This window comes from Xenopus laevis, chromosome 5L, assembly GCF_017654675.1.
Source record: "Xenopus laevis strain J_2021 chromosome 5L, Xenopus_laevis_v10.1, whole genome shotgun sequence".
NCBI lineage: Eukaryota > Metazoa > Chordata > Amphibia > Anura > Pipidae > Xenopus > Xenopus laevis.
Window position 1 is genome coordinate 29,010,090 of NC_054379.1, and position 24,671 is coordinate 29,034,760.

At 37.8% G+C, this 24,671-nt stretch overlaps 5 protein-coding genes across 10 annotated transcripts in view; 3 read left to right on the forward strand and 2 right to left on the reverse strand.

The window, feature by feature from the left end:
* The window catches only part of aplf.L (aprataxin and PNKP like factor L homeolog), a 136,756-nt gene extending 136,479 nt beyond the window's left edge, over positions 1 to 277 (reverse strand). For 3 of the 4 annotated variants that reach the window (XM_041562632.1, XM_018262804.2, XM_041562631.1), the window contains exon 1: positions 138 to 277. Coding sequence is in view for 3 of the 4 variants with exons in the window: in XM_018262804.2 (XP_018118293.1) it covers positions 138 to 230 (93 nt within the window). In the remaining variant the exon portion in view is untranslated. The remainder of the gene's footprint in view (positions 1 to 137) is intronic. The other variant, XM_041562630.1, reaches the window with a different exon arrangement.
* Positions 235 to 6,267, forward strand: LOC108716579 (F-box only protein 48). 2 transcript variants are annotated; one of them, XM_018262807.2, is made up of 3 exons: positions 235 to 371; positions 3,966 to 4,203; positions 5,761 to 6,267. In XM_018262807.2, the coding sequence occupies exons 2-3, from the start codon at positions 3,979 to 3,981 to the stop codon at positions 5,932 to 5,934; spliced, it is 399 nt and encodes a 132-aa protein (XP_018118296.1). In that variant the 5' UTR covers positions 235 to 371; positions 3,966 to 3,978; the 3' UTR covers positions 5,935 to 6,267. The 2 variants fall into 2 exon arrangements, with proteins under 2 accessions (XP_018118296.1, XP_041418567.1); XM_041562633.1 differs by having other exon boundaries at positions 260 to 378.
* Positions 6,268 to 10,511: 4,244 nt separating this feature from the next.
* On the forward strand, positions 10,512 to 12,416 carry LOC108716578. The gene is made up of 2 exons (XM_018262806.2): positions 10,512 to 11,339; positions 11,428 to 12,416. Exons 1-2 carry the CDS (start codon positions 11,207 to 11,209, stop codon positions 11,820 to 11,822), a joined length of 528 nt encoding a protein of 175 aa, XP_018118295.2. The 5' UTR covers positions 10,512 to 11,206; the 3' UTR covers positions 11,823 to 12,416.
* A 2,820-nt stretch (positions 12,417 to 15,236) lies between these two features.
* LOC108716105 (F-box only protein 48) lies at positions 15,237 to 16,935 on the forward strand. The gene is made up of 2 exons (XM_018262232.2): positions 15,237 to 15,478; positions 16,691 to 16,935. The coding sequence occupies exons 1-2, from the start codon at positions 15,254 to 15,256 to the stop codon at positions 16,862 to 16,864; spliced, it is 399 nt and encodes a 132-aa protein (XP_018117721.1). The 5' UTR covers positions 15,237 to 15,253; the 3' UTR covers positions 16,865 to 16,935.
* Positions 16,936 to 20,440: 3,505 nt separating this feature from the next.
* plek.L (pleckstrin L homeolog) overlaps positions 20,441 to 24,671 on the reverse strand; it is a 28,392-nt gene continuing 24,161 nt past the window's right edge. Inside the window, exons 7-9 of one of the 2 annotated variants that reach the window (XM_018261636.2) lie at positions 23,129 to 23,212; positions 21,801 to 21,864; positions 20,441 to 20,596 (exon numbers count right to left, since the gene is read on the reverse strand). In XM_018261636.2, the coding sequence (XP_018117125.1) occupies positions 20,457 to 20,596; positions 21,801 to 21,864; positions 23,129 to 23,212 (288 nt within the window). In that variant the 3' untranslated portion in view covers positions 20,441 to 20,456. 2 annotated transcript variants of the gene reach the window in all.

Consider the following 24,671-nt stretch of genomic DNA (forward strand, 5'->3'; position numbering starts at 1 on the left):
TTGTAAATAAAAGAATGGGAAGAATACAGTGCCACAGAAAAGCGGGCGTGTCCCTTTAAAGCATGTACTTGTTCCTGCCACAGAGTCGAACTTCAGCAGCAGAAATATCACGTGAGCTTTACTGACAGATGACTTACACCAAGGAACGGTCCTCTTCCGATCATGGTCTCCCCCTCGGACAGTGACGCGCCCCCGCTGCCTTCCACAGCCTCCAGCTGAAAGCCTGACATGGCGAAGCCAGGGAGCTGTCAATGATCCCGCTACTGAACAACGTGACAAAGTCTGCGCTCCGACAACAGAGAATCCCTCCAGCTTCACGGCCCACTCGCAGAGCACTTCCTCGTCAGGGGCGAAAGGAACGAAAGCACGTGGTGCGTGGTAAGCCAATCGGCAGACGATACAAGTCTTCCCAGAAATAAACAATAGCGTCACGTGATAACGCGGTGCCAGGGTAACGAAATGGAACGAGGGAAATACCTTGAGAGTTTGTAAAGCTCAGGGGAAATAATGTCCCTAGAGCAAATGACTAGTCTGTGAGCCCTCAAATAAGATAGTGGCCTTTGTTCTACAACGTTACCCAAAATAACTTGTCAGTGCTACAGTCCACTAGATGTCACTTTATTACTAATAAATCAAACTTTTCATTCTCATACACAGAACAGTTGGGTTACATGTGGAACCTGGGAAGGGGTGGCTCATCATTAAATTTAATGTTAGTATGTTATAGAATGGCTAATGGCCTTCATTTTTTATTTTTTATAGTTTTTAAACCATTTGCTTTCTTCTGACTCCAGCTTTCAAATGGGGGTCGCTGACCCCATCTAATAACAAATGCTCCGTAAGGCTACAGATTTAATGTTATTGCTACTTTTTATTACTCATCTTTCTATTCAGGCCTCTCCTATTCATATTCCAGTCTCTTATTTAAATCAATGCATGGTTGCTAGGGTAATTTGGACCCTAGAAACCACATTGCTGAGATTGCAAACTGGAAAACTGCTGACTATAAAGCTAAATCACTCAAAAACCACAAATAATAAAAAATGAAACCCAATTTTACAAGACAAACAACCCTCTCTTATTCATATTCTACTTTCTTATTGAACTCAATGCATATTTGCTAGGGTAATTTGGACCCTAGAAACCAAATTGCTGATTCCAAATTGTAGAACTGCTGAATAAAAACCTAAATTGCTCAAAAACCACAAAAAAATGAAAGCCAATTTTGCAAGACAAACAACCTTCTCCTATTCATATTCTATTTTCTTATTCAAATCATTGCATGGTTGCTAGGGTAATTTGGACCCTAGAAACCAGATTGCTAAGATTGCAAACTAGAGAAACGCTGAATAAAAAGCTAAATAGCTCAAAACCCACAAATAAAAAATTAAAACCAGTTTTACAAGACAAACAACCCTCTCTTATTCATATTTTACTTTCTTATTAAAATCAATGCATGGTTCCTAGGGTAATTTGGACCCTAGAAACCAGATTGCTGACATTGCAAACTGGAGAACTGCTGAATAAAAAGCTAAATAGTTAAAAAACACAAAGAATAAAAAATGAAAAACAGTTTTACAAGATAAACAACCCTCTCCTATTCATATTCAATGTTTTTATTCAAATCCATGCATGGTTGCTAGGGTAATTTGAACCATGGAAACCAGATTGCTGAGATTGCAAACTGGAGAGCTGCTGAATAACCTAGAAACCAGATTGCTGAGATTGAAAACTGGAGAACTGCTTAATAAAAAGCTAAATCGCTCAAAAACCACAAATAATAAAAAATGAAAACCAATTTTACAAGACAAACAACCCTCTCTTATTCATATTTTACTTTCTTATTCAAATGAATGCATGGTTGCTAGGGTAATTTGGACCCTAGAAACCAGATTGCTGAGATTGCAAACTGGAGAGCTGCTGAATAAAAAGCTTAATTGCTGAAAAAACACAAATAATTGAAAATTAAAACCAATTTTACAAGACAAACAACCTTCTCCTATTCATATTCTACTTTCTTATTCAAAGAAATTCATGGTTGCTAGGGTAATTTGGACTTTAGCCAGCAGAATGCTACTCTGAGATAACTTACTAACGCTCGCAATAATTTTACTTGTCCTTCCTTCCCCTACAAATTTACTTTTATGACCTAAGGAAGGATAAGAAACCAGTAAAGTATCACAATCACATTATGACACCATCAGGGCCGGATTTGCAGGGAGGCCATAAATGCCCCGAGCCTAGGGCGGGATAAATTAAGGGGTGGCATGCTATCCAGCCGCACTGGTGATGAGCATGATGTTCAAGCACTAAGCAATTAAGGCGAGGTTGCACAGGGCGTGTGTTTTTTAAAACCGCTTATTCTGGTGTAAATACGCACAAAATGAAGCCCTACTAAAAATAATAGAATACGCACTATAGCAAATCCCACAGGGCATTTGAGAGCCAACATATGCCACACAACGCCAGTATTTGCGTTTTTCAGCAGAAAGCCAAGGAAACTTGAAATTTATGGGATCCACAGGTTTGGAAATATACTTCACTGAAATATGCTGCATATTTTCAATATGGTGGACAAACTCTCGCGAGATGTTTTACGCATATATGTATTTACAGCGTTGTATGCTGGTGACATTTCGTATTGACGATCAGTCCGGCTACATTTTGTATGTAAATTGCTTTTCCACTTGGCTTTTTATGCACAAAAGTTTACTAATATTCTTCCGAGTGGATTTGTGGGAAATGAGAAAAAACAGAAATGCACAGGCTGAAAAATGCACATTATCATGCGCATGTGGTTTCATTGGCGTATTTATGATCGAGCGTGCTTTTTTTAAAACACAACGTAAAAATGCTCCATGTGACCTCACCCATAGCGCTCCAGTAAGGAAAGGATGCACATTTGTGGGGGGAGCGACAGAGGACAATGGCCTCCGGGTGCCCTTTAGGGGAGATTATCCTAGTCCACTAAGTCAAGTTAATGGCAACTGCAATTTTCCTGATACTCAATGATAAGTAATATCTGGGGAAAACGTAACAGAAACAACAGGAATTTTAAGAAAATAAAGTATAGCTCCTTGGTAGGAAAACAACACTGCCAAGGCATAAAGAAGCTATGGAAATAATGATAGATAGTGAGTACTGGAAATGAAGAAGGGCTGTTGGTAGTACAGGTATGGGATCCATTATCCAGAAACCCGCTAACCAGAAAGCTCCTAATTACAGAAAGGCTGTCTCCCATGGACTCCATTTTATCAAAATAATCCAAATTATTAAAAATGATTTACTTTTTCTCTGTTATAATAAAACAGGAGCTTGTACTTGGTCCAAACTAATATTTAATTAACCCTATTGGAGGCAAAGCCAGCCTATTGGGTTTATTTAATGTTTACATGATTTTCTAGTAGACTTAAGGCATAAAGATCCAAATTACAGAAAGATCCGTTATCCGGAAAACCCCAGGTCCTGGGCATTCTTGATAACAGGTCCCATACCTGTATATGAAAATCTTTGTTAATACTGCACTTTTTCATAAAAGAGGTGGTAGAAGCTCAATGGCCAAACTCCGATAACTGCCCCACTTTACTTCTTGATAATAATGTTCTCAACTAGTCCTGACCTTTGACTCAGGCACAGGATAACACTGCTGGGCACTTTTATGAAAAAGCCTCTCATGTTGCCCTGCCTTATGATAAAACTCACAACCCCTTTATAATTATGGCCAAGTTCTAATATGGAATAGTGGCATCTAGTGATCAAATAGTCATGGCACTACTTGATGGCTAATTTACTAATATACGTGGCACATTACCCCACTGGAGTTACCAATAACAACCAATCAGATCATTTCAGCCATTTTCAAACTTATGGTAGCCAGTGGAACTGTTGTTTTATTTAGGTGTTATTTCCTAAACCCCAGATTTGACAATAAAATGTTCCTTTATCAATCATGTTTGTGATTTCAGATTTTTGCCATCCATGGCTGAAGAGAGGAATATACTGGATGTTTTGCCGTCAGAAATGGTTTACAAAATAGTTGCCTATCTTGACTTGAAACATTTATGTATTGTGTCCAGGGTCTGTAAACTATGGAATAACATAACAAAAGAATATGATATACTCTGGAAGAAATATTGTTTGGCCTTACCAGATGCATGTAAGGAAAACATAAAAAAGTATCGTGACTCTGGATATACCTGGAAGGTAATGGATATATTTGATGCTAGAAGGTTTATAGGTTTAAAGGACCAGTAACATCAAAAAATGAAATAGTTTTAAAGTAATAAAAATATAATGCAGTGTTGCCCTGCACTGGTAAAACTGGTGTGTGTGCTTCAGAAACACTACTATTATTTATATAAATAAGCTGCTGTGGAGCAATGGGGGCAGCCATTCAAAGTAGAAAGGCTCAGGTTACACAACAGATATCAGATAAGCTCTGTTAAACATAATGGTATCATTATCCACTACTTATCCGGTGCCATATAGCCTTTTTTCAATTTCCGCCACTCAGCAGCTTGTTTATATGAACTATAGTAGTGTTTCTGAAGCAAACACATCAGTTTTACCAGTGCAGGGCAACATTACATTATTTTCATTACTTTAAAACACTTTAATTTTTTGGTGTTACTGGTTCTTTAAATAATAGGTAATATCCTGCAACTGCCTGCGTATATCATTAGTCTGTTCCTTAGACGGAAGTGGGGACAACTAATGCAGTTTGAGAAGACTGGCTCCATTACTTTAACTGAAATAATCCTAGCCTATTGCCTGGCACAGAATAGTCAGGCAAATTCCATTTCTCCAGTGGTTGTTTATAAATATCTTATTGGAAAAACAACTACTTCTGGCAACACGGCACTTATTGTAAGCACGGTCACGTCTGTTACTTGAAGGAGGCATGGCCCTTTCACCTCTGGCTGGTGGATCAGCTGGGATGGCTGGCAACCATGTTGGTGGAGTAAGCACCCCAACCGCATTAATCTTGAGTGTGTGTGGCTCCGTATTTTTGTTGTTGTTAATCACGTTGGTGCAGCCATACAAGTTGATGTTCATAGTGCTGAACTACAACCATTGAACAAAAGCAAATGTTCATAATGCGGCAAAGATACATCTCAAGCAAAACGATAACTCAAGAAAGATTAATTTAACCCCAGAATGAGGGTTAAATTAGTGGCGTAACTACCAGGGGTGCAGCAGGGGGGATCGCACCCGGGCCCACACCCCCTTGGGGCCTGCCAGAGCTGCAATAGAGGTTATGGCAGGATGCTGGGCAGGGGGAGATTTTACAGCTGGCACAATTCATAGGGGGGAGGGCCCGACAGGGGGCCCAGGAGCCCATCCTGTACCAGGGACCTCCGGTGAGTAGTTATGCCACTGGAATGTGACATGCCCTCATTACCTATGAGAGAAACGAAATCCATAATTAGACCTCTTTGTTTTTCACTCAACAAGCAGGAGGATGAAGTAAAATAAAAACCACATATACATATACTAATTATTCACTATAAATGATATTACTATATTTTATGTTTATAATTTCTATAATTAAGAGTCTTCTGTCTCCTATTTCTCTGAGTCTTCATTAAAAAATTGAGTGGGGTATATTTTAGATACATGCTCCGAAACTAACTATAACGCTTTATGTGCCTTGTGGCAGTCATTGGTATTATATAAGATTTTTTTTTTTTCATAAGTTTTCATTTTGTGATGCAATGCTCAAATGCTTTCTGACTTTTTCCTATCCTTTCTTTTTCCAAGGAAACCTTGCAAAGAACCAGCATGGATAAAGCAAGAGAGAGAGTACAGCATAACTGGCTTGATGGGAGGTTTAGCCACATTAGATCATTTAAAGAGCTTCCAGGGAACAGCATGTTTCCCCTGGATAAAGATGCCTGGGGAGAGATCCTTGAAGCCGAAGAGAGAAGGAACTAGATAATAAACATTAACAGTTGAATGGGGACAAACACAGACATATATAGACATTATATATTACATTTATCTCCATCTATAATCACAACTATTGATGCAACATATTCTTTTGATGAACATGCAACCTAATTTTTAAATATACATATAATTTTATTGTAAATAGAATTTTAAAATTCAGTAATTCACTAGTTTTCTTTTTAAAAACATTTTCAATGTCATGTTTATACAGGATAACACACAAATACAGCCACGGAATTCAACCACTGTTAAAGGACCAGTAACATAAATTTTTATTTTTTTAAAAAATGTGTTTCTTTGTAACGAAAAAAAAAACACCAAGACAGTTTTAACTTTTAAATTGCAGTGCTTTTATTAAGAAATTACTTACCGATTCACTGCATGCGCTCCTCTTCAGAAATGGCGACAGGGCAACAAACCGTTGTACGGTGCTCAATTTCTCCTCCCTGCCTTCTATAGGAGATAGCCAGGGAGGAGAAATCGAGCACTGCATGATGGATCGTTGCCCTATCGCCGTTTCTGAAGTGTAGCGCATGCAGAGAATCTGTAAGTCTTTTCTTAATAAAGCTTTGCGATTTTAAAGTTAAAACTGTCTTGGAAACTATTTTTTTTTTTAAAAAATGAATGTTACTGGTCCTTTAAATGTCCCAAACTCAGAAGTGCTCTCTTTGGCTCACAGTACCTCTATCTCTCTAAACAAAAAAAAAATAACAGTTTAAGATATATATATATATTATGAGCAGGATCAGAAGAACAGACATTTCTTTAAAGTCCATTTATTGTTCACATATTCAGACTCTATGAGCAAATAGGTATAAAACAAAATAAAACAAAAACCTGGCCACACTTGGGCTATAACTAATGCACAAGGTATTTTTCCACTCTACCGGCCCTCTACTGGGATTCCCTGCCAAAACAGAAAAGTACTCCACAGAGTCACAGTACCTTTACAGAGTCCCTTTTCCTTTGGGAAAACAAACAGCAGCACCCCAAACTGTTTCACCCAGATCCAAGCTCTCAACCCTCTCTGCACGTAGCTCAATCTTATTCTGGGCCATGTTCTGTCTGGCAGCTAGCAGATCTAGCCTGCCGCTAGGGGAATTATATCTCCCTTCAAACTGTTCTCCAGTTACCAGTTCACTATATCCAGGCCCAGACAGGCAATCTGTGAGTTCTGGCAAATGCCAGAGGGGCTGCTGTAAGATCCCACAGGCATTCATGATTTATTGGGCTGGTGGGGGGCTGTTTGGGCTTCTGTGTAAATGAAATGCCAGGGCCTATTTTCTCTCTCTCTCTCTCTCTCTCTCTCTCTCTCTCTCTCTCTCTATATATATATATATTAGGGATGCACCGAATCCACTATTTTGGATTCGGCTGAACCCCCGAATCCTTTGCGAAAGATTCGGGCGAATACCGATCCGAATTAGCATATGCAAATTAGGGGTGGAAAGGGGGAAAACATGTATTACTTACTTGTTTTGTGACATGCAATTTCCCTCCCCGCCCCTAATATGCATATGCAAATTCGGATTCGTTTTGGCTGGGGAGAAGGATTCGGCCGAATCCGAATCCTGCTGAAAAAAAAAAAAATCCTGCTGATCCCGAACCGAATCCTGGATTCAGTGCATCCCTAATATATAGCAGATAGAGGATCAGCACTCACTGTAGTTGAAGTGAAGAAATGCTTTATTTGTATACAGTGTTACATATTAATCCAACGTTTCGGTCCCCAGGCATTTGGCCTCGTGTTTTTATATGGTCGTGAAACTCCAAGTCAGTCAGTGAGCCGAAATGTTGCAATAAATTTGCACTTTTTTTCACCTTCAACAAGACCTTGGAGTTGCGGTTCTTCTTCTGTGGTTTGTTATGTTATGTTATAACCAGCACCCAGGCAGTTACCTACTATGGACTGTATATATATATATATATATATATATATATATATTTCCAAGGGATAGATGTCTGCACTCATGAAAAAAGTAGTATAGATCAGCTAATACTTCGTATAATACAAAAGTGAGGATCAGCACTCACAGGTCTTAAAAGTATCAAATAATAATTTATTATAAAGTTATGGACTAACGTTTCCGCCCCCAGGGCCTTTCTCAAAGTTTATATATACATAATTAATCCTTATTGGATGTAAAACCAACCTATTGGGTTTATTTAATGTTTAGATGATTCCCTAGTTTTGAAATATGCTGCTTTCCATCTTTCAAACAAGGGTTATTTTGTATTATTTTATTGTTATTTTGTTCAGATATGGGATCAATCAATACCAGCTTTGGCTTTATTTAATACTTAGATGATTAGATCCAAATCAGAGAAAGATTCATTATCTGGAAAACCCCAGCTCCCGAGCATTCTGGATAACATATCCCATACTTGTACAAGGTGCAACATACAATGAAAACTTCATGCACACCAGTGTAAAATTGTGACTTTCACAGCTGCTCCTTCTTTAAGATTAAAGTGTTTATCTTTATTAAGTATTAGTAATGTTACTTCCCCCAAGCTCTTTTGAGCTTTGTGTTTTGCTAGCCAACCAGAATGACAGCATAGATAGCAAAACAGAAAAACAGAAAAATAAGGCACCCCAAAGGCTGACTAATATGTTTTCGTTTAATAATGTTTTAAGACCAAAAAACGATTTATATTTAAATTGTTCACCTAATATTGTGTTGCTCTGATAAATGAATCAGGAAAAAATAAACAAGCACTTCCTTTTATAGAAATGCCACGCAAGTTTTTCTATTTTTTTTGTAGTATTTGAAGCGGGAAATATCTCTATCTAATGCTATTCATATGTAGGGAGAAAGGAAACAGCCATTGTTTCTTACACATTGATATAGATAAGATACAATAATATGCTGTACATATTATGTGTATATATTTAATTTTTTTTCATTTAAATATATCTAATATTGGAATGTGTATGTATTGCCACATGACTAGTTCTTTAAATGCAAGTGCTGCAAATTCCTTCTGCACTCCAAAAACATACAGCCAGATTAATTGGCTCCTTAGAGTTAAAACATTAGGGACTGGTGTAAATAATGTATAATCTCTGTAAAGCGCTGTATATGTGTGTTGGCACTTTATAAATAACATAATAAATTGTTATTGTGTTATTTAGTACCCTGGGTGCCCTTCGGACAAACTTCACTCTGGTCTCCCAGATTGAGGAGGAGTGCAGTGCCAGGAGGCATATCCAAGCTCTGTCCTAAGAAAATTGCCCCACTGTAGTGATGTGTGTGTCGGGTATTACCCATCCTCCCTCCAATCACACCTGCCCACGGCCAACTTCCATTTATAGACCCGCCCCTCCGATGATGCAGAACCCGGACCCACCACCCGCAAATGGGGTTGCTAGGTCGGCCCGAACCAGACGGGTATTGGGCCGGCCCACACATCACTACCCCATTGTGAGCTGTGTACACCTGTAAAAAAAAAAAAATATTTGCAGGGGCTTGGCGCACTCCTACCCAGCCCCTCCACCCGCCTTCTGGATCTTGTCCCCTGCTTCCTGCTCACTCGTGCCAGTGTAAGTGTGAGCAGCTGGGGTTGGGAAATTTCTGACACCTGAGCGAGAGGTCTCTGCACTCCTAAATGGACTATAAAGTAGTGATGTGCGGGCTGGGTTTTTCCCGACCCGCACCGCCCGATATCCGACCTCCCACCACCCGCGCCTGACTTCCATATTCCTTTTATAGACCTGCGCCGCCCTGCCGATGGTGTCATAGAAGGGGCGGGGCAAGCAGACGCGCGGCTATAAAACCGAAAGTCGGAAGCTGTCAGTGTAAGGTGGCGGCAGGGAGAGCAGGAAGAAGAACTTGACCCGGACCCACCTGCCACCTGCAAATGGGGGTGTGAGGTTGGCACGAACCCAACCAACTCACGGGTAAACCCGGGGGTCCCGCTGGTATCGGGCCGGCCCACACATCACTACTGCAAAGGCTTGTATTTTGATATGTCAATGGGGATTCCAGGCCACATTGTCACGTATGAAAAAGAGGAATAGGTACAAGGGCGTTCGTTTACTAAACCTCATAAAAAATGTATCTATCATTTTCCGTGCGTTATCCCTGCAAGTATTATACCGAAAAAAATATACGCCGTTATCGACACTCACATACCAGTCAACGTTAGCATTCATTTCCACGAGTTTCACAATTTTCTTAAAGTTAAAACAAGCCTGTGAATATTTCTGCTATAAAATAGTCTTGTTTTATGGCATTTATTATGGCATTTTTTACCGACACATTTATGGCAGAAAATATGCTTCTTCAAAATCTGACGAACTTTATTGAGTGAAGATGTCAACAACAGCACTTTACCCAATCAAACCTGCGTGCATCATATATTCATCATAATTATGCAGCCAAAAGGACCTGCCTTTTCACAGAAGACATCCCACCGGTTGGATTCAGCCTTACGTAAATAACCTTGACAGGAGTCTCAGCAGGACAAAGAGAGACAGACAGCTGAGAATGTGAGAGTTTTGAGACTGTGCTATCAGGATGTCTCCTTTAGCTGCATTCTTGTATGTTTGCTTATGTTAGATGCACTGATAGACTGTCTCTTCTAGCTGCATTCTTGCTGGCAGACTGGGAAAAGCATTTCAGCATCAACAGCCTCCTCCCCCAACACCTTTTGCTTATGTTATGGCTACTGATGTTAGCTGCATTGATAGACTGTCATTTCTAGCTGCCTGCTTGCTAGCATGCTGGGAGAAATAGTGCAGCTCCACCCCCATATACACACCCTTGCTTATGGTATGGTTGCTTATGTTAGGTGCAATGATAGTCTGTCTCTTCTAGCTGCATTCTTGTATGGTTGCTTATGTTATCTGCACTGACAGACTGTCACGTCTAGCTGCCTTCTTGCTAGCAGACTGGGAGAAGCATTTTAGAATCTGCATTCTCCTCTCCCCAACACCCTTGCCTATGTTATTTTATTGTTACTGATGTTAGCTGCATTGATAAACTGTCACTTCTAGCTGCCTGCTTGCTAGCATGCAGGGGGAAATAGTGCAGCTCCACCCCCCATATACACACCCTGGCTTATGGTATTGTTTCTTATGTTCGCTGCCTTCTTGCTAACAGGCTTGGAGAGGTAGTTCAGCTCCAGCCCACCCACACACACACACTTGCCCCACTTCAGGCACACACAGTTGCAGAACGTTCATGGGCCTGTTACCACTGTGTTTTATACAAAAACAATCTGGATTGAAACTTAATATTTATTTTTAATTTTAATGTATCACTTTTGCCTAGTGCTTCGGCAACAGATTGAGGAGCTTCAAGAGTCCAGAGAGGTGGAAGACTTCTGTAGAGGAGACATTACAGAGATAGGGATGATGGAAGAACAACAACAAAGCAATGCTCAAGGTTAGTATTGTGTATATTTGTAAGAGTGAGCATGTAAGTGAGCGTGTGTAAAACAATATTCTAATATATTTATAACATTTTTTTTAAGAAACAATCATTGATACTCTCATAGAGGAAGAATTTGCTACTGGGTCATTACCACGTCAAGTTGCTCCAGAAAGTGTCTCTGCAACAAACACTGGAGGCCGAAGGAGAAGTTCAGGACCATTTGCTAGAAGAAGGCGAATTCCTAGCAGGGCATCTATTCAAACTCGCCAACACATGACGCAATTTATAAATTTGGCCAAGACTTGCATGTCTGTAGAGAAGAAAAGATGGAAGCATCTGTCAAGGCATTTTACTCAAATGCATAATCTGCAGGAGTTATCCATGGAAAGATATAATATATTAATAGATGCTTGTAAAGAAACAAACACTATTTTGAAACACTTTGCAGATAGTATTCAGGGAAGACCAACAAGCAGCACTTGTGCATCAGGGTAAACTGAAGAGCCAGCAAGGGCACAAGCACAAAACAATGAGTGTTCTGTCAGGGCTAAACTACATAGGAGACTTTAATCAGATTTTGTGGCTCAGATTTTATCTGATCTTGTCCTGCACCACCACAAGACATTGTAGGATCTACATAATTTGTTCCCTATAGCTGTAATGTTAAATTGATAAAGTCGAGTGGTGTGTTTTGTTCATCTACATCCAACATTGAATGTATTTCAATGGCATCAACAAATTTTATCTCGTCAGATGAATACGCAGAATACAACACCTGCATTCGACAGTTCTGTTTCATGTAGTTTACACTTCTGATTTTTGTATCAGTCCCATTATATATTGACCCATGTGACTACATCTGATTTGTAGGATGCAATCCGGAGATCCCACACCATCCTACAAAATTTCAAGTGTAGTTTAGCCCCTAGTCGTGACCAGCAGGGGTCTAAGGACAAAGGCTGAAAGAAGTATTAGGCCCCCATGCTTTCATAGCTTTAAATGTCTTTGCTATTTCTGCCAATTAAGATTTGGATTTGTTTTCTGTGTTTTGCATTTGTTGTTTTCCAAATAAAGTGGTTTGTTCAAAAATTTAACTTTGTTTTATTTCTAACATATTGGATAGTGAACTTTAAACATAAGGGTAAAGATCTCTGGTTCAAGTTGAAGTTGAAAATGAATGGGCTAAGCAAATAGAATTTAGTAAAACAGAAAATACTTTTTTTTTTTTTTTACTGTACTTGAGAAATAATTTTTTGTAGCATTTCTATAATCTCTGTTAATAACAATGTTAGAGGGGTGATTTACCTTAAAGTCAACTTTTAGTATGTTTTAGAGTTGACAATTCTAAGCAACTTGTCAATTGGTCTTCATTATTTATTTTTTATAGTTTTTTTTTATTTTTTACTTTTTTTCTGACTCTTTCAAATAGGGATCGCTGACCCCATCTAAATAACAAATGCTCTGTAATTATAAACCAGTAGATTGTACTTGATCCCAACTAAGATATAATTAATCCTCATTGGAAGCAAAATCAGCCTCTTGGGTTTATTTAAAGGGGTGGTTCATATTTAAGTTAACTTTTTATTTGTTATAGAAAGTTTAATTCTAAGCAAATTTTCAATTTCTTTTTTATAGTTTTTTTAATTATTTGCTTTCTTCTTCTGACTCTTTCCAGCTTTCAAATGGGGGTCACTGACCCCATTTAAAAACAAATGCTCTGTAAGTTTACAAATCTATTGTTATTACTACATTATATTACACATCTTTCTATTCAGGCCTCTCCTATTCATATTCCTGTCTCTTATTTAAATCAATGCATTGTGTTTAGGGTAATTTGGAACCTAGCAACCAGATTTGTGAAATCGCAAACTGGAGAGCTTCTAAATAAAAAGTGAAATAACTAAAAAACACAAATACTAAAAAAATGAAAACCATGTTCATGAAAGTTAATTTAAAGGTGAACAACTCCTTCAATGTTTAAATGGTTTTCTATGAGATGATTAATGGAAACCAATTGCAAATTTTCTCAGAATATCACTCTCTACATCTTCATGAAAGTTAATTTAAAGGCAAACAACCCCTTTAATGTTTAAATGATTTTCTAGTAGACTTACGGTATGAAGAGTCAAATTACAGAAAGATCCATTATCCAGAAAAGCCTCAGGTCCCAAGCATTCTGGATAACAGGTCCCATACAGTAGCGAGTACTAGATATATGAGTCATAAAGGAAAGGCTGTTGCTACTACATGAAATTTGTGTGAATGAAGAATACTTATAATAAATAATCCCTGTGGTTGATCCTGCATTTTTACATAACTTAGAGCAATGAGCCTCACATATCTGGATACTCTAATGTAGCCAACATGCTCAGTATTGTCAGAACTTACTTCTATCACTGAGATCCAATTGGGAGCATTGCCCATACTGTCCTCATTCAGAAAATGTTTAGAAAATGTTAAGCTGGCCACAGAGGCAAAGATCCGATCGTACGAATCAATGTACGATTGGACTTTCCCATCTCCCCACCTGCCACTAACCATTCAGATCAAAGTCTTACCATTCCGACCAAATAAAGCAGTTAATGAACAGATCAGCCGATGTTCTGCCCCTGACAGCAATCGTACGATAGACAAAGCTGGTGACAGTCTCCCACTGAAAATCGTACGATCGGCAATACACACAGAGATATTATCGGCAGCCGGCAGAAATTTTCTAACCTGTCCGATCGACCAAACGACCGATCTCCGCCGGATGAAAAATGTCGGGACTCTCCACACACGTTCCAAGATGAGATCTTTGCGTCTATGGCCAGCTTAAGTCACACTGCACTTTTCTCATAAAATAGATGGTACAAGCCACCATAAATCAATGACCAAACTCAGAATAACTGTCAGTTAAGCTTTACTTCTTGACAATAATACTTGTCCTGACCTGACAGCAGTAACGTAACTTGGTGGGGGCGGGCCCTGGTGCGAGCTGTGCAGACGGGCCCGCCCCCACCCTCGTGTGCGCGATTTTTTTGTGCCGCTGCAGCCGACTCCAGCTGGCTGCAGCGCGCATGATCTTCTGGGGGGGCCCTGCGGGGGTGCGGGCCCTGGCCCATTTGCACCCCCTGCTCCCCCGGTAGCAGGGGCGATCCTGGCCCCTCCGCCGCCTGAGGCAGCAGCAATTGCTGCTGCCCCCCCTCCCCCGGAAATTCGCTCTTAAAGTACCAGAAGCAGCATTTTTGCTGCCCCTGGTACCTAGTGGGGCACTGCCGCCTGAGGCAACGGCCTCAACTTGCCTCATTGGCGAAGCAGTCCTGCCCGGTAGTTACGCCCCTGCCTGACAGGATAACATTGCAGGACACTTTTATGAAAAGCGCCATTTGAAAGTCTCTCATCTGGCTCTGCCTTAAGGAAAATTTACTTCCCCTTAAAGGACCAGTAACATCAAAAAATATTTTTAAAAAATTCGTTAGTACACAATGAAAAAAAACACCAACACAAATTATACTTTAAAAAAGCAAAGTCTTTATTAAGAAATAACTTACAGAAACTCTGCTTCCTGTCTTGTACAGAAACGGCGAAAGGGCGTATAATTTGTGTTGGTGTTTTTTTTTGTTGTGTACTAACGAATTTTTTTTTTAATTTTTTTGATGTTACTGGTCCTTTAAATGTTTTGTCCATCTTCTATTGTGGAACAGTGGCCTCTATTCATGGCACTGCTTGATGGCTAATTTACTAATATAGGTGCCATATTACCCCACTGGAGATACCCATAACAAGCAATCAGATCATTTCTGCCATTTTCAAACTTATGAAAATTTTCAAACTTATGACAGTAGAACTGTTGTTTTATTCAGTTTATTGCCTAAACCCCAGATTTGGCCGTAAAATGTCCCTTTAACAATTCTGTTTGTGGTTTCAGATATTTGTAATCCATAATGGCTGAACAGAAGAGTACATTGGACATTTTTCCATTAGAAATTATTTACAAAATATTTGCCTATCTTGATGTGAAACATTTATGTATTGCGTCCAGTGTATGTAAAGATTGGAATGAAAAAATAAAAGAAAATGATATCCTCTGGAAGAAATATTGTTTGGCCTTACCAGATGAATTTAAGGAAAACATACAAAAGTATTGTGACTCTGGATATACCTGGAAGGTAATGGACTTTCTTTTTGAAATAATCAAGTTTAGAAGGATACTGTCATGGGAAAAAAAATTTTTTTCAAAATGAATCAGTTAATAGTGCTGCTCCAGCAGAATTTTGCTCTGAAATACATTTCTCAAAAGAGCAAATCGACATATGGGGCTAGACATATTGTCAATTTCCCAGCTGCCCCAAGTCATGTGACTTGTTCTCTGATAAACTTCAATCACTCTTTACCGCTGTACTGCAAATTGAGTGATATCACCCCCCTCTTTTTCCCCCCAGCAGCCAAACAAAAGAACAATGGGAAGGTAACCAGATAGCAGCTCCCTAGATAGATAACAGCTGCCTGGTAGATCTAAGAACAACACTCAATAGTAAAAACCCATGTCTCACTGAGACACATTCAGTTACATTGAGAAGGAAAAACAGCAGCCTGCCAGAAAGCATTTCTCTTCTAAAGTGCAGGCACAAGTCACATGACTGGGGGCAGCTGGGAAATTGCCAAAATTTCTAGCCCCATGTCAGATTTCAAAATTGAATATAAAAAAAATCTGTTTGCTCTTTTGAGAAATGGATTTCAGTGCAGAATTTTGCTGGAGTAGCACTATTAACTGATGTGTTTTGAAAAAAACATGTTTTCCGATGACAACTTGAAAAGAGAATGATGAGAAACAGATGCTGAGAGAGGAATAGTGAATATAAACTTGATTATTTCAGAAACAATGCAGAATTTTTTATTGATTTTATTTAGAAAATGGCTTATTTCAGTATAAAGAAGCTTACATTAAATTTTCATTTTCGCAATAGTTCCCCTTTAACTATAACATTTCTGTACTTTGTGGCATTCATTTGCTATTATATAACATTATTTTTATTTAGGGATGCGCCAAATCCACTATTTTTCATGAGAGATTCGGCAGAATACCGAAACTAATCCAAAACCTAATTTGCATATGCAAATTAGGGGTGGAAATGGGAAAACTTTTTTTACTTCCTTGTTTTGTGACAAAAAGTCACGCAATTTTCCCCGCCCCTAATTTGCATATGCAAATTATTATTCGGATTGAGTTCTGGGATTCGTCCGAATCCTGCTGAAAAAGGCCGAATCCCGAACCGAATCCTGGATTCGGTGCATCCCTATTTCTCATTTGTTATGTTTTTGCATTTTGTAATGAAATACAAAAATGATTTCTGTCTTTTCATATCCTTTCTCTTTCCAAGGAAACCTTACAAAGAACCAACATGGAAAAAAGAAAAGCGAGAGTACAGCATAACTGGCTTCATGGGGCGTTTAGCAACATTAGATCATTTGAAGAGCTTCCAGCGGACAGCATGTTTCCACTGGATGCAGAAGCCTGGGGAGAGATCCTTGAAGCCGAAGAGAGAAGGAACTAGATAATATACATTAAGGGGCAGATTTATCAAGGGTCGAATTTAAATTTTGAATATTTAAATTTGAATTTTGAGTTTATTTTAGTTTAATTCGATTAGGGAATAGTCCAAATTCGATTAAATTTTTTTTAAAAAAATCGAAAATCGGATTCTGAAATTTATCATGTACTGTCCCTTTAAGAATTCGAATTTGACTATTCCCCATCTAAAACCTGCCATTGATGTTTTAAAATTTGGAGTCGTTTGGTGGACTTTTGAAAAAAAAAAATTTTTTTTTGGTGAAAATATTCGAATAGAATTCGAGCGAATTCGATTCAAATTTTTTCACCAAAAAATGTTTTTTTCACATTCAAATCAAATTTGCAGCTCAATCATATTCACCTGTTTTGATTTTTTTTTCAATAAATTTCTATTGGTCTGTTTTTTTTTCGAATTTCGAGTTTATAGTTTTTGAGTTTTTAGAAACTCCCATAAACTCGAAATTCGACCCTTGATAAATCTGCCAATAACAGTTGGATGGGGACAAACACAGACATGTATAGACATATACCTGATATTACATTTATCTCCATCTGCAACATATTCTTATGTGGAACATGCAGCCTAATTTTTAAATATATATTTTTATTGTAGATAGAATTTTAAAATTAACTAAAAATGGTGATAGTTTTCATTTTATAAACTCTTTTAAGGGCATGTTAATTGTGCATTATGATGTTAGTACTCTAAACAAGGAATATAGTAGAATGTGCAATATATAATGAAAGCCTCATGCACATTGTGACTTTCACAGCTGCTCCTCTATAAAAAGATAAGTAACCCTTTAAAATAAGTGAATGTAAATGACGATGGGGGGGTTATTCTAAGCACTTTTGTAATTTACATTCATTATTTATTTTCTTTTTATTGCAAGATATTAAAGGATACACATACTGTTACTATGAATGAATATTGTACCAACACCGCCACCTGCTGGTCCATACAACTTTAAATTACACGCCCTATGCAAATGGACTTAAGAGCAAGATCACTAGCAAATTTTTACTCGGCAAAAATCAGCGCTAGCGCATCTTCATTATGAAATGCTCGCACTGCCGAAGTAACACTAGTGAAAAGTCGCCAGGATGAAACTACGCATTTTAGTGAATTAGCGTATTCGTAGCGCATTTGCGCCTGGCGAAGTGGTGCGATGTGTGTGAAGCGGTCGCTGGCGACAATTCGCCCTTTAGTAAATCTGCCTCCTGGTGTTTATGCAACCAAAATTTGCCTCCAAGCCAGGAATTCAAAAATAAGCACCTTCATTGTGACCACTGAGAGCAACATCCAAGGTATCGGGGAGCAATACGTTGCTCATGAGCCACTGGTTGGGGATCACTGCTCGACATCATACAATAATTAATACAAACAATACAATACTCCTAAAGGCCAATTTTTGGCTACTCCATAATGGAGCTGCCATTTTTATCTTCGCTCCGAAAAACAGACAGGAATTTTTAGAGGTAAGTACTTTATTCAATATTACACAAGGCTTTCTCTTAAATATATTATTATGAGTAGCTTAATGAAAGTGGTTTCTGACACCTGCATGTGTGCATGGAGCAAACTATAATCTAATGATGTTTAATATCAGCTTGTACAAGATTAAAGATAACGTGACTGCTAGCAGAAAGGAAATTAGAAGTGTTTCTAATAGTAACTAGTAAAAGTAATAAATAATTTAAAGTGTAGCTCAAGGGCAATCTATGAAGACAAACTGGACAGAACTATGGACTTTGAAGCACAGATAAGAATGCTGCTATTATCACACACCACTGGTAGTGGGAATGTTATATTGGATGGTGTACACTGGCTCCCAAATGTAAGATCATTTCTTCACAACCAAGTAAGTTAATCAAACTATTACAGGTATGGGATCTGTTATCCAGAATGCTGGGGGTTTCCTGATAATCTTTCTGTAATTTGGATCTTTATACCATGTCTACTATAAATCATGTAAACTTTAAATAAACCCAATAGGCTGGTGTTGCTTCCAATAAGGATTAATTATATCTTAGTTGGGAACAAGTACAGATATGGGATCCGTTATAGAAAAACCCTTTATCCAGAAAGCGCTGAATTACTGAAAAGCCGTCTCCCATAGAATCCATTTGTCAACACAATCCAATTTTTTAAAAATGATTTCATTTTTCTCTGTAATAATAAAACAGTAGCTTGTACTTGATCCAAACTCAGATATAATTAATCCTTATTGGAAGCAAAACAATCCTATTGGGTTGATTTAATGTTAAAATAGTTTTTTTGAAGACTTAGGGGGTTGTTTACTAAAATCCAAATTTATCTCATTGTTTCAATAAAAATAACTCGATTTAATCGGATCAGTAAAAAACTCGATAAAATCGGGCGAAAACCCGAATTGTACGTTTTTTTGGATTTTTCTCCCGAATCACTGGATTTTTTGGGGTTTTTGCTGGAAAACCTCAAATTTATTGGATTATCCGGCTAAACCCGAAAATCCGAATTGTACGTTTTTTTGGACTTTTCTCCCAAATCACTTGATTTTTTGGGGGTTTTTGCCGGAAAACCTCAGATTTATTGTATTATCCGGCTAAACCCAGCACAGACCATAATATCTTCCAACTGACTTATACGTTACCTCGAAAGGTCTGAGATGTTGGATTTCTGGATTGGTTTTTGCAGCATCAGGATATAATAAATCTCAAAAAAAAAATTTGAGTTTTTGGCCCAAAAAGGCCGACCAGATAAATTCAAAGTTAATAAATACCCCCTTAAGGTATGCAGATCCAAATTATGGAAGTATCTGTTATCCAGAAAACCCCAGGTCGCAAGCATTCTGGATAACAGGTTCCATACCTGTACAAGGCACTGTTTTATTATTACAGAGAAAAATCAAGTCTATTTTAAAAAATTTGATCAATATAGAGTTTATAGGAGATGGCCTTCCCTTAATTCGGAGCTTTCTGGATAACGGGTTTTATGATAATGGATTATATACTGGTAGTATAGCGTATAGTACAACTAGCTACATCAGTAACCCAAATCAATTCACTCTTCACAAAGCCTCTACAGCCACTAATATATTTATAGGTATTTGTTTATCAGATGCTCAGAGGTATACAAAATAGATTTAGGATGATTTAATTTATAGTCACTTCTCAATAGAGCTACAATGTACATGAAGCACAAACTTGGTACAGTCCAGTACCCAACATTGAAACCTTGGCACCCTATAGATATAATTTACCACCACGCTTTAAGGTTGAAAACTATAATGCAAAGGCAAAGACATTGCTGTGGCACTAAACTAATGTCCACCTTGGGGTTCACCAGGCCTATTTAAATATTTGTAATTATTATAGTGTCTGGCTCATTTATTAACGGTGTGTGTAATTTTGCACCAGTGCAATAGCCCATAGTTTGGTAGAATAAACAAGGCTGCGGTGGGTTACTGTGCTGCTTCAGATTTGCCCGTTGTTGATAAATGAGCTCCACTCAGCTATGATTTGCACGAAGAGGACAGCATTTTATATCATTTTACTAAAATGCGAAATCTTTCAAAAATCAAAATTAAATAGATTTATTTCCCAATTTTGGAAGCGGTTTGTATCGCCTTGATCCACTCGGCGCGCTCAGCTGCAGAAGCAGCCTGCAAGATGTAATGGATCTCCGATGCTGTGATGATCTCAAAAAGATTGCCTTCAACTTCCTGCTTTTTGGCTGAAATAAGCAGAAAATCAGTTATTATGTTTCCTTGTTTTTTTTTTTTTTTTTTTATACACCGTCTTTCCTTAAAGTAGTATCTAAATAAAAGCAAATCTAATTATCCTTTATTTTCTATTATACATGAATTCAAATAGTCAGTGATTTTAAAGCGATTGCTTGGAATTGCTGTTGAAAATACAGGTATGGCACCTGTTATCCAGAATGCTTAGGACCTGGGGTTTTCAGGATAATGGATATTTCTGTAATTTGGATCTTCATACCTTAAGTCTACTAGAAAATCATGTAAACAATAAGGGGGTTATTTATCAAAGTCCGAATTTATCTCAATATTTTCTACTACAAACTCCAATAAAATTCACTCGGTTTTTTACGCTTATTTATTATTAAATTTTCCCGAAAATTTGATTTGCGGGAAAAAAAAAATCAGATTTTCACAATTTTTTTCACGATTTTCACCCGAAAACTTGGGGGTATTGCAAGAAACCCAGCGCTCATCAAAAATCTTTGGGACATCTCCCATTGACTTATATGAAACCTCAACAGTTCTGAGATGCCGGATTTTCAGATTCGGACTTTTCCATCCTCGGGGTTTAATAAATTCTGAAAAATTTGTGATTTTTTAAAAGTCTGATTTTATCCAAAAAAAAATCACAAATTATACATGATTTTTGCATTCTGAATAACCCCAATTGGCTGTTTTTGCTTCCAATAAGGATTAATTATATCTTAGTTTGGATCAAGCACAATCTACTGTTTTATTATTATTGAGAAAAAGGAAATACTTTTTAAAAATTTGGATTATTTGGATAAATTGGAGTCTATCGGAGATGGCCTTTCTATAATTCTGAGCTTTCTGGATAACGGGTTTCTGGATACCGGATCCTATGCCTGTAGTATCTGTTCACTGCTGTTTCTTGCACTGCTGGTCCTGACCACGTGTACCGTGGATCTCCAGCAAAGACTACAATGACCAAAATGCCTTGCATTTCCTGTGATTAAAACAAGAGACTTGTGGAAATGTGCAATGCAGTGTGGGAAATTTTAGTCTTTCTTGGAGGAGAGATGACGACTACTACTATTGACCATGCATTCTTATCCTCCTTTAAATTTTGATACCGACACAAAAAAATGTTTGTGATTTCTATAACATAGACTTAAAATGCTGTATCACTTTTTTTTTTATTTTTTAAGTACTTACAAGAGTCTTCTACAGCTGTAACAACACATGCTCGCAAGTGGATAGCACCCAAAGGATCCTCACCCTGCCAAACAGAAGGAACACAGTGCTGTTATGATGCAGGTTTCATAAACAGGTATTGAATCTATTATCTGGAATGCTCGGGACCTGGGGGTTTTCTGGATAACGGATTTTTCTGTAATTTGAATCTCCATACCTTAAGTCTGATAAAAATCATTTAAAAGGTTAATAACAATATAGGATTGTTTTGCCACCAATATGGATTCATGTAGTTTAGTTACGCAGAACATTTTTATTATTCCAAAGCTTTCCTGTAAGAGTTTTCTAGACAACGGATCCCATCTCTTCATTCCATAATGAAGGAAAGCATGATAATAAAGGTATTCTTTCACAGTAAAATTGCATCATTTAATTGTGCTCCTCCTGCAGAATCCTACATTGAAATCATTTTTTCAAAAGAGCAAGCAGATTTTTTTTCTATTTAATTTTGAAATCTGACATGACGTTAGACATGTTGTTGGTTTCCCAGGTGCCCCCAGCCATGTGACTTGCTCTGATGAACTTTGACACCCCTAAACCCCTAAACCTACAGAATCTGCTTGCCTTTATAGTTTTGCCCTTGACATCTACTTTTTTTTTTTACAACTTTTTTTTGTTCAGCTCCTCAGAGTCAGTATATTAACCAATGGTCATTTTTAAGGTATACTAACAATAGATTATCTGGTGTTTTTGTGAGCTTGATCTTTTTCCTTTCTCTGTTTCCTTTCTCTGTTTTGTCATATCCTGTGTCTCACCCTACTCTTGCCTCTAAGTGGAAATTCATTCAATTTTATATTGACCGTATAATTGGTTTATTTTTCTATTTCTGATATACTGAGCCTCACTCTACTCTTGCCTCTAAGTGAAAATCCATTGGGTATTTTGTTTTACTCTGACTGTATAGTTGTTTATTTTTCTAGTTGCTGATAAAAGTACCACCCCTGTATCTCGCCTAAGATAGTGTACACAGAATGAGACTGTACTCTCAAATATTATTGGGAGGTTGGTCGGTGCTTCTTCTAGTCCCAGTTGAGTCTTGATTTGTGGAACTTCCCATTTGGCCACTGATACATGTGTGTGACTTCTGGCCCAAGAGCTAAACATTCAGATCAGCCTGGTTTGATCACCTCCTCAATGGTCAAACTGGGCAAAGATCTATTCATTGACAAGCTGGCCAATTGTTGACCAAGTGTTTCTGAAACGCTCAAAGCACAAAAGGTTGCCTATCCCTGAATTATCCTTTTTTGGAGCAAGTTTCTTAAAAAGTGTTAAAGATTGAGTCCCCTCACCGAAGCTGGATCATAGTAATGCAGATATGCCGGGTCATCCCTCAGAACAAATTTTCTCACTTTCCAGTTTTTCCTTCGGTGTCCCTGTGAACAGAGAAGAAAAGATTCACTTACATTACTGCCTTTTTTCAGCAAACCCCTATATCTATTGCAACCTAAAATTTAGAACAGTCCAAGGAAAATAGTAGATATGTTGAAGATGTCTTCTTCTGCTTTATCTACAAATAATCAGTGGTTCATGATTGAGTTCTCAGGAATAGTAAAGAAACAAAAGGTGTATTATTAAGCAGGAAGTGAGGTTAAACAATTGTAGGTTCCTGTGTTCCTGTGGACCTGGGATTTTTCAGATAAGGGATCCTTTTACAATTGCTTCTCCATAACTTAAGGCTACTAAAAACATTTCAACATGATTATTTTGTCAACAATATGGTTCCATGCAGCTTAGTTAGCTGAAGTACAAGAAACTGTTTTATTACAATCAATCATTTAAAGGATAAGTAAACCTTTAAAATGAGTGAATGTAAAATTGATGAGGGTGCTATTCTAAGACTTTTGCAATGTACATTCATTATATATTTTTCTTTAATTCCAAGATATTAAGGGAAATATGTACTATTAATATGAATGGATTGTGTTACAACAGCGCCACCTGCCGGTCATTTTCCCACCAGTCTGACCACCAAGTAGTCAAGGAAGTTGTCAGAAGGAGACTGCTCTGATGTTCTTCTGCTTAGGAAAAAAAAATTAGAAACCTTTCTCAAACCTTTCCTAAGCAGAAGAATATCAGAGCAGACTCTTTCTTTCTCCTGACAACTTCCTCGAGTCGGAAACTGACCAGCAGGTGGTGCTGTTGTAATAAAATTCATTCATATCAACAGTTCATGTATCCCTTAATATCTTGGAATTAAAGAAAAATAAATAATGAAAGAACATTGCAAAAGTTCTTAGAATAGCACCCCGATTAATTTTACATTCACTTATTTTGAAGGTTTACTTATCCTTTAAAAAATTATTTATTTGCTTAAAGGGGTTATGTTATAGAATGACAAATTCTAAGCAACTCTTCAATTGGCCTTCGTTTTTTATTTTTTATAGTTTTTGAATTATTTGCCTTCTTCTTGTAACTCTTTCCAACTTTCAAATGGGGGTCACTTATCCCATCTAAAAAAACAAATGCTGTGTTACTCTTTCTATTCTGGCCCTCTCCTGTATAGAAGAGGGTCTCTTATTCAAATTGGTGTGTGGTTGCTAGGGTAGTTTGTACCCTAGCATCCAGACTGCTGAAATTGTAAACTGGATAGCCACTGAATAAAAAAGCAAAAATAACAAAAAACACTAATAATAAAAAATGAAAACCAATTACAAATTGACTTTGAATATCACTCTTTACATCATCTTATAAGTTAATTCAAAGGTAATCAACCCTTTTAAAATAGACTTTATGGGGCAAATTTACTAAAGGGCGAAGTGACTAACGCTGGCGAAAATTCGTCAGCCTGACGTCATTTCGGAACTTCAACGATTTACTAACAGCCACTGGTGT